General features: G+C 50.8%; 1 protein-coding gene across 1 annotated transcript; it reads right to left on the reverse strand.

Moving 5' to 3' along the window:
• Positions 1-2,957: 2,957 nt before the first annotated feature.
• Pglyrp2 (peptidoglycan recognition protein 2) lies at positions 2,958-11,150 on the reverse strand. The gene is made up of 6 exons (XM_013068418.3): positions 11,029-11,150; positions 9,723-9,845; positions 7,139-8,125; positions 4,998-5,208; positions 3,676-3,973; positions 2,958-3,073 (listed from the first exon to the last, which is right to left on the reverse strand). Exons 2-6 carry the CDS (start codon positions 9,787-9,789, stop codon positions 3,062-3,064), a joined length of 1,575 nt encoding a protein of 524 aa, XP_012923872.2. The 5' UTR covers positions 9,790-9,845; positions 11,029-11,150; the 3' UTR covers positions 2,958-3,061.
• Positions 11,151-14,152: the final 3,002 nt, after the last annotated feature.

Genomic DNA, 14,152 nt, shown 5'->3' on the forward strand with positions numbered 1-14,152 from the left:
AATAGTTTGCAGCAAAGACAAAGAGCTACTGAATAATTGACCTTAGATCAGGTCAATTGAATCATGACCTTGATTGCTGAGCCAGAACAAAAACAAAAACCAAACACAAGGTAGAGTATGTATCATATAAACTGGGTGTAGTGGGGTAGGGCTGTATTCCCAGCACTCAGGGAGGCTGAGGCAAGAGGATTGTTAAATGCAGGCCCAGCCTCAGAAATTTAACAACTCAGTGAGACTTTTCTCAAAATATAAAATAAAAAGGGGCAGGGGATGTAGCTCAGGGAGAAGACCCTGGGTTACATCCACAGTACCACCACCACCACAACAAAAAGTATGTATTATATGATTCCATTAATACAAAATTCCTAAGCAAGGGAGGCTATGTGTAATAAGTCAGAGTATCGGTTTCCTTTACAAGAGCCAATGACAAAGGAGACTTCTAAGAGCCAATCTTTTTTTTGTTTCTTTTTTTGAGACAGAGTCTCACTATGCATCCCAGGCAGGCTGAGAACTCACGGTGATCCTCCTGCCTCAGCCTCCTGACTGCTAGGATTACAGGCCTGCCCTGCTAAGCCTGGTCTTTTCTTTTTTTAACAGAAGTGAAATTCACATAACTCAAATTTAACACATTCTATTTTTGAGCTGAATGCGGGTTTCATGGATGTGGTCTGTTGTGAAATTCATTAAGCAATATATTTTGGTGTGCTGTCCTATACCTTATACCTCAATAAATGTTTACTTGGAAAATAAAAAGGTAGGCATATAGTGACCTGCCAAATGAGTGAGTCAGCATCATCCTGACCCAAGAGCCAGACAGGAACTGGTTTGAGTACCAGCTGGCCACTCTTTCCCTGTGTGATCTCAGTCATTTCCTCTCTCTGAACCTTGGTTTCCTTATTTGTACAAGATGATAACATCAAATTTCAAAATGTTTGTAATGTAGCCCAGTGTGGTGGTGCACACCTGTCATCCCAGCATTCAGGAGGCTGAAGCAGGAGGATTACTGTGAGTTTCAGGTAAACCTGAGCTACATAGTGAGTTTAAGGCCAGGCTGAACTACATAGCAAGATCTTGTCTCAAAACAAACAGAAACAAACAAACAAACAAACACATAAATATAATTTTTTTGTGGTGCTGGAGATCAAACTCAGAGCTTCACACACCTGAGGCAAGTGCTCTACCATTGCAACACAGCCCTATTTTTACTTTTTTGTGTGTGGTGCTGAGACTAAACCCAGGGCCTTGAGCATGCTAGGCAAGTACTCTTCCACTGAGCTCTATCCCCAGCCCTCTTTTAATTTTTATTTTGTCTTTTCTTTTTTGTGCTGAGAATCAAACTCAGGCCTCATGTTTGCCAGGCAGGTGCTGTGCCACTGAGCTATCTTCCCGGACAGATAATTTTTATTTTGAAATAGAGTCTCACTAAGTTTCCCAGGCTGGCCCTGAACTTACAGTGCTCCTGCCTCAGCCTCATTATTTACTGGAATTATAGGCATGGGCCATGATGTGTTGCAACCTATTTTTATTTTTAATTGCAAATTTGTTTTGTTTTGCTTTATTTTTTATGTTTTTGAGACAAGTTCTTGCTTACGTAGTTCAAGGCTGGCCTTGAACTCACTATGTAGCTCAGGTTGACCTCAAACTCGTGGTGATTCTCCTGCCTAAGACTCCTGAGTGCTGGGATCACAGATGTGCACCACCATGCTCCGCTCTCCCTGCATTTTTCTTTTTTTGTACCTGTGAGACTGAACAACAGTTACTCCATTTTGTAATAGGGCCCCAACTTGTCTGCTTCTGTTACGGATCACCAGGTAGACATCGAGTTCCAGGGATGTGCTTTTTGTTGTGCCAGGAAGGTCTGTTGTGTGCGTAGTGTTCCGTCATGCTTGCCCAACTCCATATCTGAATATGTTATTTTAAGAACAATCTGTAAAAGTTCCTTCTGCGTTTCACTTCTGTATTTCTGCTTGCCAACTTCCCTCTAGCATCTCCTATAAAAGGACCTCAGGCTCTGAGCCGGGCGCCTCTCTAAGCTTGGAGCTTGGAGAGTGCCGTCTGGCCAGACTAATAAAGGTCTGTTTTACAACTTGTCCAGTGTGTTCCCTCCTGGGTGATCTTCACTGTAGTCAGCTCCTCAGAGCATTTGGTAAGGCCCATAGTCTTACTGTACCAGGGATCGAACTTGGGTCCTTGCGCTTTTGAGGCAGGCAACGAAACCACTGAGCTAAATCCCCGGCGTCTCCCTGCATTTTTTAAAGACAGGGATTCACTATGTAGTTCAGGCTGGCCTTGAACTTATGGAGATCCACCTGCCTCAGCCTCCCGAGTGTTAGGATTACAGGCCTGCACCACTTCACCTGGCTCTTTGCATTTTTGCTGGAGGCGCTTACTCAATCAGTGACCCCGGCTCCCTTACCTCTTTCATGGGGTGACCCTGAGGTTTGCTGTCCCTGTGGGACTGAGCTCTGGTTGCCTTCAGTGGGAACTTGCTTGATAACATATCCTTCCCTGGCTGCTCTTCTTTCCCTGCTTTTCTTCCTCACTTCCCATCTGATATGTCTCGGGGCCACCTCCCATTCAACTACTTGTACTACTATTTATTTAATTATTGTACTGAGAACCAAGCCTTTGCATTGAGCTACACCTTCAGTCCTTTTTTATTTTGTATTTTGAGTCAGAATGTAAGTCACTAAGTTGCCCAGACTTCACTTGAACTTGTGATCCTCTGACCTCAGCCTCCCAGCCCGCTGGGATTACAGGTGTGTTCCTCCACACCTGGCTTATTTTAAAATATCTTTTATTTTTGTGGTGCTAGAGATGGGAGTCAGTGCCTCAAGCATGCTAAACTCTACCACTGAGCCACAGCCCCTTATTCTGGATTTTTTTGCTCTCAGGTCTGCTTCTGAACAAAGCCAAACTTAGACAATGTGCACAGACAGACAATGTGAGACCAGAGATTTTTCTTTCTATGGTGACTTTATTGGAGATCTGCAGCTGCTGGAAGAATCGACCATGAGAGGCAGTACCCTCCTGGATCTTTGAGAGGCCGTCCTGGTAGTTCTTAGTTTCCAGTCTGGAAGACACAAGGAGGCGTCAGACTGGAGTGCATGAGTAGCAGGCTCTGCTCTCTCTTCATGTTGGGACTTTGGAGCGGGGAGGGGATGGGTCCAAAGTGTGGGAGTGGCTACAAAGCTCATTGCAGGCCAGGGAGTCTCAATGGATGAAGGAAATGGAGTGGTGGCACGCAGATGGCATGAAATTGTCCAGTTATGATGAAGCATTTCAGTGACTGAGGTTGGGGGCTATCGCAAAGTCTCCTGGGCTAGCTGCGGTGGCCCTCAGTAGCGGAGTTGTGTTGGTGGGTCTTAGTGTCAGGGGACTGAGCAGCATTTAAGGATTGCAATACAGGGTTAGGGCCTGGACAGAGGTTGTGGAGGCAAAGGGGTCTGGGGTAGATTCAAAGGCTAGGTTAGTGTTATGTGTCCGGAAAGCCTTTGGGTAGGGGCCCAAAGCAAGGTCAAGGTTGTATGAGCTGGGCTGAGGTTATGCAGGCAGAAGTCACAGCAGAGGATGTTGCTGGCAGTGACTGAAGGCTGGGCCTAGGTTGCTGCGTCCAAGGGCTGCCAGGAAGATGCGTCAGAGGCTGCGGCGGGCCCGAGCGCCCTGGGGACTCACCTCCGAGAAGCGCGGCCAAGTGCGCAGCTGGTGGAAGAGCGCTTCGCCAGGACAGTCGGTTTTCACCAGCTGGCGGTGGCCCAGCACCTGGTAGTCGCGCCGTAGGTGGCCGGCTCGCACTGCGCAGCTAGGGAGCATGTCGCGCACAATGTGCAGCGCGGCCTTGCTGGGCAATGTCTTGGTGTAGTCGCCCACGATGGCCACGCCGAAGCCGCGGGAGTTGTGTCTGCGCGTGTGCGCGCCCACCCAGTGCCAGCCGCGGCCCTCGTACACGTAGCCCTCAGAGCCCACCACGAAACTGCAAGGGAGGGGAGAGAGTCACCGTGGGCGTGAGGGTGGCTCACCTCTTCCCTGGGCCGTCCCTCTCCCATTCTGTCCCTGGACATCACTGGCCATCTGACCCAAAAGACCACCTGATCCCAAGGTCACCTGACATCAAAGGTCATCCGAGCCTAAGAAACATCTAGCTTCAAGGAACATCTCACCGTAAGAGCCCCCGACCCCAAGGGCCCTCGGACCCCATGTCAGATCCCCTGTTCAGCTCCACACCACTCCCACTCCAAGTGCCACCCCAGAAATCTTCCTGTCTCTCTGGATCATCCCCCTCAGCGTTGGCCACGTCCACGTCCCCTCTCTCCCCTCCGGGTTTCCTCCTATTCTCTGGTCCAGATCATACCCAGTTCGGAGCTTTTCTGTTAGAACACCACAGGATGGTCCAGCACTGGGCCTGCTTTTGTATTTTCTTACTTTTTTTTTGGTACCGGGGATCGAACACGGAACTCCGGTCCTTGCTCTTGCAAGGCAGGAGGCGGAACCACTGAGCTAAATCCCCGGCCCTGTATTTTCTAACCATCCCCACAGCGGGCCTGGAACAGTGACCAGATCTGGGAGCCTGGGTGGGGACAGGGCGGATGGTCCAGCCAGGCATTTTGGCCCTGAATGGATAGTCTCAGCCCTAGCCCACCCCAGGCTGTGATACACCCTGCCCCCAGCTTCCCTTGCTCAGTCCCCCTCCAGCGTGGGGTGAACTGAGGCCAGACCCAGACCCCACAGGCCTCCCTATTCCTGCCTCCAGTCCTAGTCTTTCCCTTGACCCGAGTCCTGCTGTTTAGCAATTTCGGGTCCCTGTTAAGGACCGCCCCTGCTCTAACCTGACTCCACCCATCACAGACTCCTCCTCCGCCTCGACAGGCTCCCCGTCACTAGCTTCACTCTGTCGGCCCCGCCCCGAGGCGGCCAAGCCCCGCCCAGCTGCCCCCGTGGCAGCTGGACCCTGCTCCTCCAAGCTCCACCCTCTCACTCCGCCCGTAGGCCTCGCCCACCTGTAGCCGATGTCATCCCAGCCTCGATGGTCCTGGTGAAAACGCTGGATGGAGCGCATGTTGGCGGCGCAGCGCTCGAAGGTGGTGCACGGTGAAGCCGGCACAGAGGTGTGATGCACATACAAGAACCTGAGCGGCAGCTTCAGTGGTATCGGGAGGCCCCGGTAGGGCGCGGCTTCCCAGCGGCAGCGGGGGTGGATGGCTGGGCATCCTGAAAGCGAGGGAGACCAAGCTGGATCAGGAGGGGTTCCTTCCTGCCCTCTGCACCCATGAACGCGCATGCGTGGATGTCCCTCTGGTATCGTCCCAGATTTAGGGAGAGTCCAGTCTCACCCCACACTGGTCCCTACTAAAATCTAATTTAAGTAAATCAAAGTCCTGGAATATCCCAGTCTTGGAATATCCTCTGTGTCTCCCCTTATCTTTGAGATAAAGCTCAAAAATTTTAGCACAGACTTCAAGGGCAGACTTCAAGGAAGGTGGGAGGGGCCTGGGTGGAAGGGGCGGAACAGACTGTCAAGGAAGAGTGAATGAGTGGGGCTGTCCCTATGTGGGACAAGACTGAATGTTGGAGTAGAACTAGGGGACAGAGCCTGTCACGGGGGAGGAGGAGTTGGTGATGGGTAGAGTCAGGTTAAAGCAGGGGCAGGGCCTTAAAATGGACCTGGTACAGTGACCCAATGCTTCTTTCAGCTGCCCGTGCCCTGACCTAAGGGAAATGAAACAGCACTGAGAAAGAAATCTCAGCCTAGGGGCCGGGGGTTTAGGTCAGTGATTCCGCCGCCTGCCTCGCAAGCGCAAGGTCCCAAGTTCGATCCCCGGTACCAAAAAAAAGAAACCTCAGCCTGCATTTACTGAGCTGAACTGTCACTTGAACCTCTGCCCATTTACACCAGCTGAGCCCTACTGGAAGGTGGGAGAACCTTTCGAGGTGGGGTCTAGTGAGAGGAAGTTAGGTCACAGGGGATGGACATTGGGACCCCAGTCCTTCCTTTCTCTCTTTGCTCCCAACTGAAAGGGGTGAGCAGTTTCCTCTGTCACTTGTTACTCACTTCCACTGTGATGTGTTGCCTTGCTATAGGCCCAGAAACAATGGACAGCTGACTATGCACTGAAAACTATGAGCCAAAATAAACCTTTCTTCTTAAGTTGTATTGTCTTGGGTATTTTGTTACAGTAATGGAAAGCTGACTAAAGCAACCTCTGCCTCACTTTCTTTTTCCTTTCTCTTAGCAGCGCTGGAGCTGGGCACGGTGGTGCATACCTGTAATCCTGGCACTTGGGAGGCTGAGGCAGGAGTATTGTGAATTCAAGGCCAGCCTGAACTGTATATTGAGACCTTCTCCCCCCCCCAAAAAAAACCAAAACCAAACCAAACAAACAAACCAAGCAGTGTTGGGGATCAAATCCCGGGTCTTGTGCTTATTAAGCAAGTGCTATACAATTGAGCTATGCCCCCAGCCATTTTTCCTTTTTCTTTTCTTTGGAGACAGAGTCTAAGTTTCCCTGTCTCAGCCACCAAGGAGTTGAGCTCACAGGCATGTCGCCCACACCTAGTTCTTCTTCACTTTAAAAAAATTCAGATAAAGCTCACCATTGTGCTTCATGGTGCACACCTGTCATCCCAGCACTCTAGGAGGCTGAGGCAAGAGAATCACAAATTTGAGCCCTGTCTGGGTCATCTAACAACTTAGCAAGTCTCTGTCTCAAAATAACAAAGAAGGGACCCTGGGATGTAGCTCAGTGGCGCTGTGCCTGCCTGGCAAGTACAAGATCCTGAGTTCGGTTCCCAGTACCAGAAAAAAACAAAATACAAAAAAGGGGCTGTGGATGTAGTTTCATGTGAAGGCCCTGGGTTCAATCTCCAGTACCTGCTACAAAACAAACAAAACCAAGCACCCTCCCCTCCCCCCCGCAAAAAAAAAACAACAACACAAAACCAACCCAGATAAACTTCTATTCATCCTTTAAGGCCCTACTCCTTCTAACATTTCCTCACGTGTGCAGCAGTCCTGCCCTCCCCCATCTAAAGCCCTTAATGTACCCTCTGGAATCTTGTGGCCCTGCATCCCCCTGATCCCATAGCATCGGAATGTCTGTGTCTGTGACAGGAAGGGCACAAGGTAAGGGGATCTTCTCACCCAGGAAATCCTTCGTGAACTCCCTGGCAGCGTGGGCAGCCACCTGGGCCAGCTGTTCTTGGCTGATATTCTGCAGCTGTGGCGGTCCTGGCTCCACACCCTGTAGGAGCACAAGAGCCCCCAACACCTGCTGGGCCAGGGTGGAGGCTGAGGTCAGAGCAGCCCCCTTCTGCCGCCGGAAGTTGCTGCGGAACTCAGGGTCTCCAGCCACCCCTGCTCCATAGTACTCCCTCAGCAGGCGGCTGAGGAGTGGTCGGGGCTCAGGGACCCTGCTTAGGTAGTCTCCAAGGAGAGCCCCATCCAGGGCGCCATTGAGGAAGGCCATGGTCAGCACGGACACCTTGGAGTCCAGCAGCATGAATTTCTGGGGGACAGAGAGCTGGTCCCAGCAGCCATCAGTTCCCAGGCTTGGGAGGTTCTTGTCCTGGGAGCCCTGGAGGAAGGTTAGGCCCAGATCTGCAGCGAGGGTGATGGTCAGGAAGCTGTCCCTAGCAGTGAGCAGTTCGGCTTTGCCTTTTGGTAGGGTGGCTCTGGCATCTGTAGGGGTGATAACTGGAGAAGCACCCGTGGGCCCTGGGGAGGTGGCTTCAGCATCTTGAGGGGTGGCCGGGCTCTCAGAGGACAAGGTTAAGGTTGAAACCTTGTGCACTTGTAGCCCGGCTGTCAGTCCCACCAGCAGAGGCTTCACAGCCACAGTGGAGCCATCGGGTGCCAGCACCACCCCGTACTCCCGCCCGTCCTGTACATCATGTCGGACCACCTTCTCAACCAGGTCTTGAAGCTCTGGGTTCAGGGGTGGCGGCTCCAGCTCGGTGATCTTGAGACTTGGTGCCTCCAGCAGGAGGTGGTGGAGGGGATGGCGGGGCCCAGAGCTCTGGGCTGATAGAAGCCATGCAGAGGCACTTTGGTTGGCCCCAGTCCCTGGCACCTTCTGCTCGAGCTCAGCCAGGGCCTGGATGACGGAGTCCATGAGCAGAGGCAAGGAGGCTGGGGGAGAGAGAATGTGTCATCCGTCTCTGAGCATCCCCTGCTGATCCCACATCTTCCCCTCCTCCTAGCGCTCCACCTGACAACCTGGTGACTCCCAGAACTGTCCTTTGTGTACAGGAGGAAACTGAGGCAGTCAGACTGTTGTCTGTTGATTAAGGGGCTGGGAACACTGGGGAGCCATGGAAGATTATAGGCAGGAGAGAGAGAAAGAGAGAAGCCAGGCTGGCATCCTAAGATTGTTTCTATGGCTGTCATGAGGAAATGGATTCTCAGGGTGCTGAAAGAGAGATGTGGAGATGGTGTGGTGGTGTGGACAAAGGCACAAGGGGTCCCAGATGTTTAAGAAAAGATGCAGCCAGGCCTGGTGGCACATGCCTGTGATCCCAGCACTGAGGAGGCTGAGGCAGGAGGATAACTGCAAGTTCGAGGCCAGCCTGGGCAACATAGTGAGTTCAAGCCCAGCCTGAACTATACAGCAAGATCTTGTCTCAAAAAAGAAAAAAAGAAAAGAAAAGGGTTCATCATTTGGGGTGACACATTGGAGTTACAAGTTTTAGAGGGAGAGGTATCTGGAAGGATGCCCAAGAAGAGAGGGAGGGTGGGGCTGTGCCTTTTCAATGGCTAAAAACCTAGAATTATTATTATTATTATTATTTGATTCTTAACATTTTTTTTTTAATACCAGTGATGGAACTCGGGACCTTGCACTTGCGAGGCAGGTGGCAGCACCACTGAGCTAAATCCCCGGCTATTATTATTATTATTATTATTATTATTATTTGAGATAGGGTTTCACTGTGTAGTTCAGGCTGGCCTTGAACTCACTATGTAGCTCAGGTTAGTCTCAAACTCACAGTGATCTTCCTGCCTCAGCCTCCCAAGTGCTGGGATTATAGGAGTACACTATCACACCCAGGATAAAACTCATGGCAATCCTTCTGCCCTCAGCCTCCCGAGTGCTGGTATGGGCACGTGTCACCATGTCTGCCAGAACCTAGAATTTAAACAGGGTGTGGTGGCGCACCTGGACTAGATAGCGAGACCCTGTCTCAAAAAAAAAAAAACCCCCTAGAATTTAGAGGTGTTGGGTTTCCTAGCCCAGAGCTGGGTTCTTGGATAAATCACTGATATTTATTAAACATTTACTTTGGGCCAAGAACCACTGTCAGTGATGTTTGTGTGTGTGTGTGTGTGTGTGTGTGTGTGTGTGTGTAAGGGTACTGGGGTTTAACCCAGGGAGTGCTGAGGGACACCCTCCTTTCAATCCTTTTTTGTTTTTCTTTTGATACAGGGTCTTACTAAATTGCAGAGGCTGGCCTCAAACTTGTGACCCTCTTGCCTCAGCCTCCTGAGTAGCTTGGGAGGTACTTGGGTAGCCTTCCAAGTGCTGGGATCACAGCCATGTGCCACCACATCCGGTCCCCATTCCTGGCTTGACTCGATGGGGCTGGGAGCATTTGAGTCCCCAGACTGGAGGTCCCTTGAGAGCCGGTCTCACTGGCTTCGTCGCATTCAGGGCCCGATGCCGAAAGGGCCACTGTACACTTCTGTGCAGCTGAGAGTCCCAGCCCCAGGCCTCTGACCTCTGACTCACCTGTCCCGGGCTCTGGGCACAGCAGCAATCCAAGCAGGATCCAGAGGACACTGTGGGGTCTCATCATGGGTCTCCAGCTTTGAGGGGACCTATGTGGTCGGCCTCAGCAAGCACCTCGAGGTGCTGGAAGGGGACAGGTGGGGAGAGATGAGCAGAGCCCTTGGGCCCTGTCAAAGTCCACCGATGAGTGACACAGCTGCTTCTCACAGAGCCGCGGGAGGCAGCTGGTGCGTAGGAGCAGAGTGCCCTAGTTCAAGGTCGTCTGGGCCCCCAGGTCTCTTCCTGCTGTCCCATCCCTAGTGTCAAGGGTCAGTGAACCAGGCTCTTCCCAGAGGGTTAGTAATTCAGATTTGAGCAAATTTTGCCCATTCTTGAGAGAGGTAAACCGAAGTGCATGCAGTAAGTCCTGCCCTCTCCCTCTAGTGACTAGTAGCTACTGCCGGCCACCAGAGGGGACTCTCAGCTGCCTGGTAAGAACAGGCTGTGTTGCTGAGTGTAGGGATCCTAGCACTTGGAAGGCGGAGGCAGGAGGATCCTGAGTTCATGGCCGGCCTGGGCTACATAGGGAGACTGTCTCAAAGAACAACAATAACAAAACCAAGAACAGGTTGTGCGGGGCTGTTGGATTTTTTGCTAGTTAGAGTTTCCATCACTGTGACAAAATACTGAAATAATCAACTTTTAAGAATGAAAGATTTATTTTGGCTCAAAGCTTTGGAGCTTTCAGCCTGCGGTGAGGCAGTGAATTCTGATGGGAAAAGGAGTCGGAGGAAGCGGCTTGCTCCACAGCAGACGGGAAACAGATACAGGAAGGGGCCAGGGCCCCAGTGTCTCCTTTAATGGCACAGCCACATGGCCTGACTCTTCCTCCATGGGGTCTCTCTCTCTTCCCCCTCTCTTTTGTTTTGCCCAGGTTTACCAAAAGAATGGGTGGTGGGAACAAGGATTCCCCACCTCTCTTTGGTACTGGGGATTGAACTCAGGGCTTTGTACCTATTAGGCAAGTGTTCCACCCCTGAAGTACAGCCCCAACTCCTTTTATTTTATTTTGAGACAAGGTCTCGCTAATTTCCCTGGGCGAAGCTCAAATTTAAACTGGCTGAGGAGTAGGTGGGATGATGGGATGTGGTGCCGCACACACCAGGTACTGTCTTTGCTGAGGCCTGCTCCAAGCCCATGGCCACCATGATGTCAACTGTTACCCAGTTACAGCCCCCCCAGACCCCCAGATGGAGCTGAGAGCCGGAGCTGGGCCTGAGCACTGGAGAACCTGGGCTTTGTCCCAGGAGGTGGCTTCTGGACTTACCTGGGGTGACAGTGAGGGTCCTTCCACTTCCTTGGGGACTTGCAGCTGAGTCCTAGGGAATGAGTGGGTCTCTCCTTTATTCAGACATGGGGGGCGGGCTCCACTAGGCTGGCCTGCTATGCCTGTGGATGACTTCTCTGTACCACCCACTGGGAGGAGTGTCCGGAGACCCACCAGGCTGAGACTTAGGATGAGTCAGCCCAGAGTGACCAGGCCTGGGACTCCCCAGGGAGCCATCCCTGGGACCCACTCAGCTATCAAGTATTCTTCATCTGGCACTCAGCTGGCAACAGGAACTAGGACATCGGGGACCAGATGAATGGGATCCACTCCCCACTGGCAGTACCCTCCTCCAAGCCCAAGTTTCCAAGGATCTGGGGGCAAGGAGCCCTTCCTGGTAGCACCAAGTGGAGGATGTGGGCATTGCCTAGGGGGAGGCATCTTCTTTGGGTGCAGCTGAAATCAGTCATCAAGATAAATGGATTTTTATGTGGTGGTGCATACCTGTGATCCTGGCTCGGCACTCGGGAGGCTGAGGCAGGAGGATTACAGAGAATTCAAGGCCAGCCTGGGCTACATAGTGAGTTCAAAGCCAGCCTGAACTACACAGCAAGGCCCTGTCTCAAAAAACCAAAAAAAATATTTTTGGATTTTAAAAAGATTGCTTTTTTTTTTTTTTTTTTTGTACTGGGGATAGACCTGAGGACCTTTTGCTTTGCGAGGCAGACAGTGGCACCACTGAGCTAAATCCCTGCCCCGAAAGATTGTTTTTTCTTTTTGAGACAGGGTCTCGCTGTATAGTTCAGGCTGGCCTTGAACTCACTATGTAGCCCAGGCTGCCCTCAAATTTGCTGTGATCCTCCAGTCTCAGCCTTCTGAATGTTGGGATTACAGGCATCCACCACCATCCCTGGCTGAAAAAATTCTTTTTTAAAATTTAGACAGGTTTAGGTTCATTGTAACATTGAGCAGAAGGTACAGAGATTTCTCATAAACCTGCTGCTCCCACATAGGCACAGCTTCCCCCATTGTCAACATCTCTCACCAGAGAGGCACATCTGTCACAATCGATAAAACCTACATTGACATTGACTCATCACTATCACCCAAAGTCCATAGTCTACTTTAGGGCTCACTCTTGATGTACATTCTACTTTGTGTGTGTGTGTGTGTGTGTGTGTGTGTGTGTGTGGGGGTTAAACCCAGGGAGTACTGAGCTACACCCCTGGTACTTTTTATTTTATTTAATTTTAATTGTTATTTTGAGACAGGGTCCACGGCAGGCTGGTTTCAAACTGTGACCGTCCTGTTTCAGCCTCCTGAGTGCTGGGATGAAAGGCTCATACCACCATGTCTAGCTCCTGATGATATATGATATGAATCACTTTTCATATGTGTATTTGCCATCTGTGTATCTTTTTGAGAGAGGGGTCTGTTCAGGTCTTTGGCTTTTGGCTTTTTTTTGTTTGTTTGTTTGTTTTTTGAGGCAGGGTCTCCCTTTGTGGTTCAGGCTGGCCCTGAACTCACAGTGATCCTCCTCCTTCAGCCTCTCAAGTGCTGGGACTACAGGCATGCGCCACTGGCTCTTTGGCTTATTTTTAAAAATCCAATTGTTTGCTTTGTAATTGTTGAGTTCTTTATGTATTTTGGATTCTGGTCCTTTTACCAGCTGTGTCTTTTGTCAATACCTTCTCCAAGTCTGTCGCTTGTCTTTCCATTCTCTTGAGATAAGTAACTTTTAAATGCAATAATTTAAGAGCCCAAAGTGGTTTTTTTTTGTACCAGGGATCGAACTCGGGACCTTGTGCTTGTGAGGCAGGTGGCGGAACCACTGAGCTAAATCCTTGGCCCTAAGAGCCCAAAGTGAATGCAAAAAATTTGATGATGAATAATTTTTTTTTTTTTGAGACAGGGTCTGTTAGGAAAAAGGAAAAGAAGCAGAGGTACGAGCTCAACAGGACAGGTTTATTGCAGAACAAATCTGAGAGGGACCGCTCTGGCACTAGAGACCAGACCAGCTGCTCTCCTACAGGCTGTGGGGTTTTTGTAGAGTTGCAGGGAGAGGGGAGCTCAGTGAACGGGGGTTGTGGCTTCCTGCCAAGAACAAGGCTTGAGAGAGCTCAAGCAATGATGGCTGCCAAGGACGAGGCCTGGGAAAATGCAAGTAGTAGTGGCTACTAGCAATATCACAGCTGATAGTGCTATGATTCCCCAGGTGCAGCTGTGCTGGGAGGGTGTGGTTTACAGGGGTCTCCCATCAGGATGGTGGTGGTCAGATTCCTTCAGGGTCTCTCTATGCAGCTCAGGTTGGCCTTGAACTCACGGGAATCTTCCTGCCTCAGCCTCCCAAGTGCTGGGATTACAGGTGTGCCCCACCAAACCTGGCGTGATGAACAAAATATTAAGATTTTAAATAAAGACAAGATCAGTTATAGTCCTGTGCTGATATGTATTAGAGCTAGAGACCAAAGGAAAATTCAGGAAAATTTTATCTCGTCTTCCTGTTTTACCTGTCTTGCCCTAATTCTGGCCCTGTGTCCACCAGGGCCAGGATGCTAGAGGGTGGTTCTTATGTGAGACCCTTACTTTGCGGCTTCCTGGTTTGGAAATGACCTGGATTCAGCGGTGTGGACTCTAGATTTGCCTCTGTTCCTTCTGCTGTTCGGGGCTGTTTGTGAGGTCTCTGGCAGTTTTATTTAGCCACTCATTTATTCCCATTTTGTCCAGCAGGAGGCTGAGCTCAGAGAGATTATGAGATTATGCCACTGATCTAAAGTCACATAGCTAGAATCTGGGGAAGGGGAAGGCTGGAAACCCAATGCTAGGTTCCATTAGTCCCCAAGGCTTCCAAAGCCCCAGCCCAGCTGGGTGGCGGCGTGCATGAGCCTATGGTCCTAGATACTTAGGCTGAGGTGCTCATTTCATAGGTAGCCAGCCTATGTTAGCAAGCCTAGGAGTTTCCCCATCCACACTTATCTCCCCTAGACCCGGAGATGGGATGCCCCAGAGTGCCCAATGCAGGCTCATGACCAAGTGGGTGTTAGGGAAGGTTTGCTGGGAACCAGAAAAACCTGATTGGGGAGGGCTGTTGGGTCAGTTTGGGGTTAGACTCCGAAAAATTCAG

This window comes from Heterocephalus glaber, unplaced genomic scaffold (assembly GCF_053883595.1).
Source record: "Heterocephalus glaber isolate CG9 unplaced genomic scaffold, H.glaber_assembly_v1.0 deba00001760, whole genome shotgun sequence".
Classification (NCBI taxonomy): Eukaryota; Metazoa; Chordata; class Mammalia; order Rodentia; family Bathyergidae; genus Heterocephalus; species Heterocephalus glaber.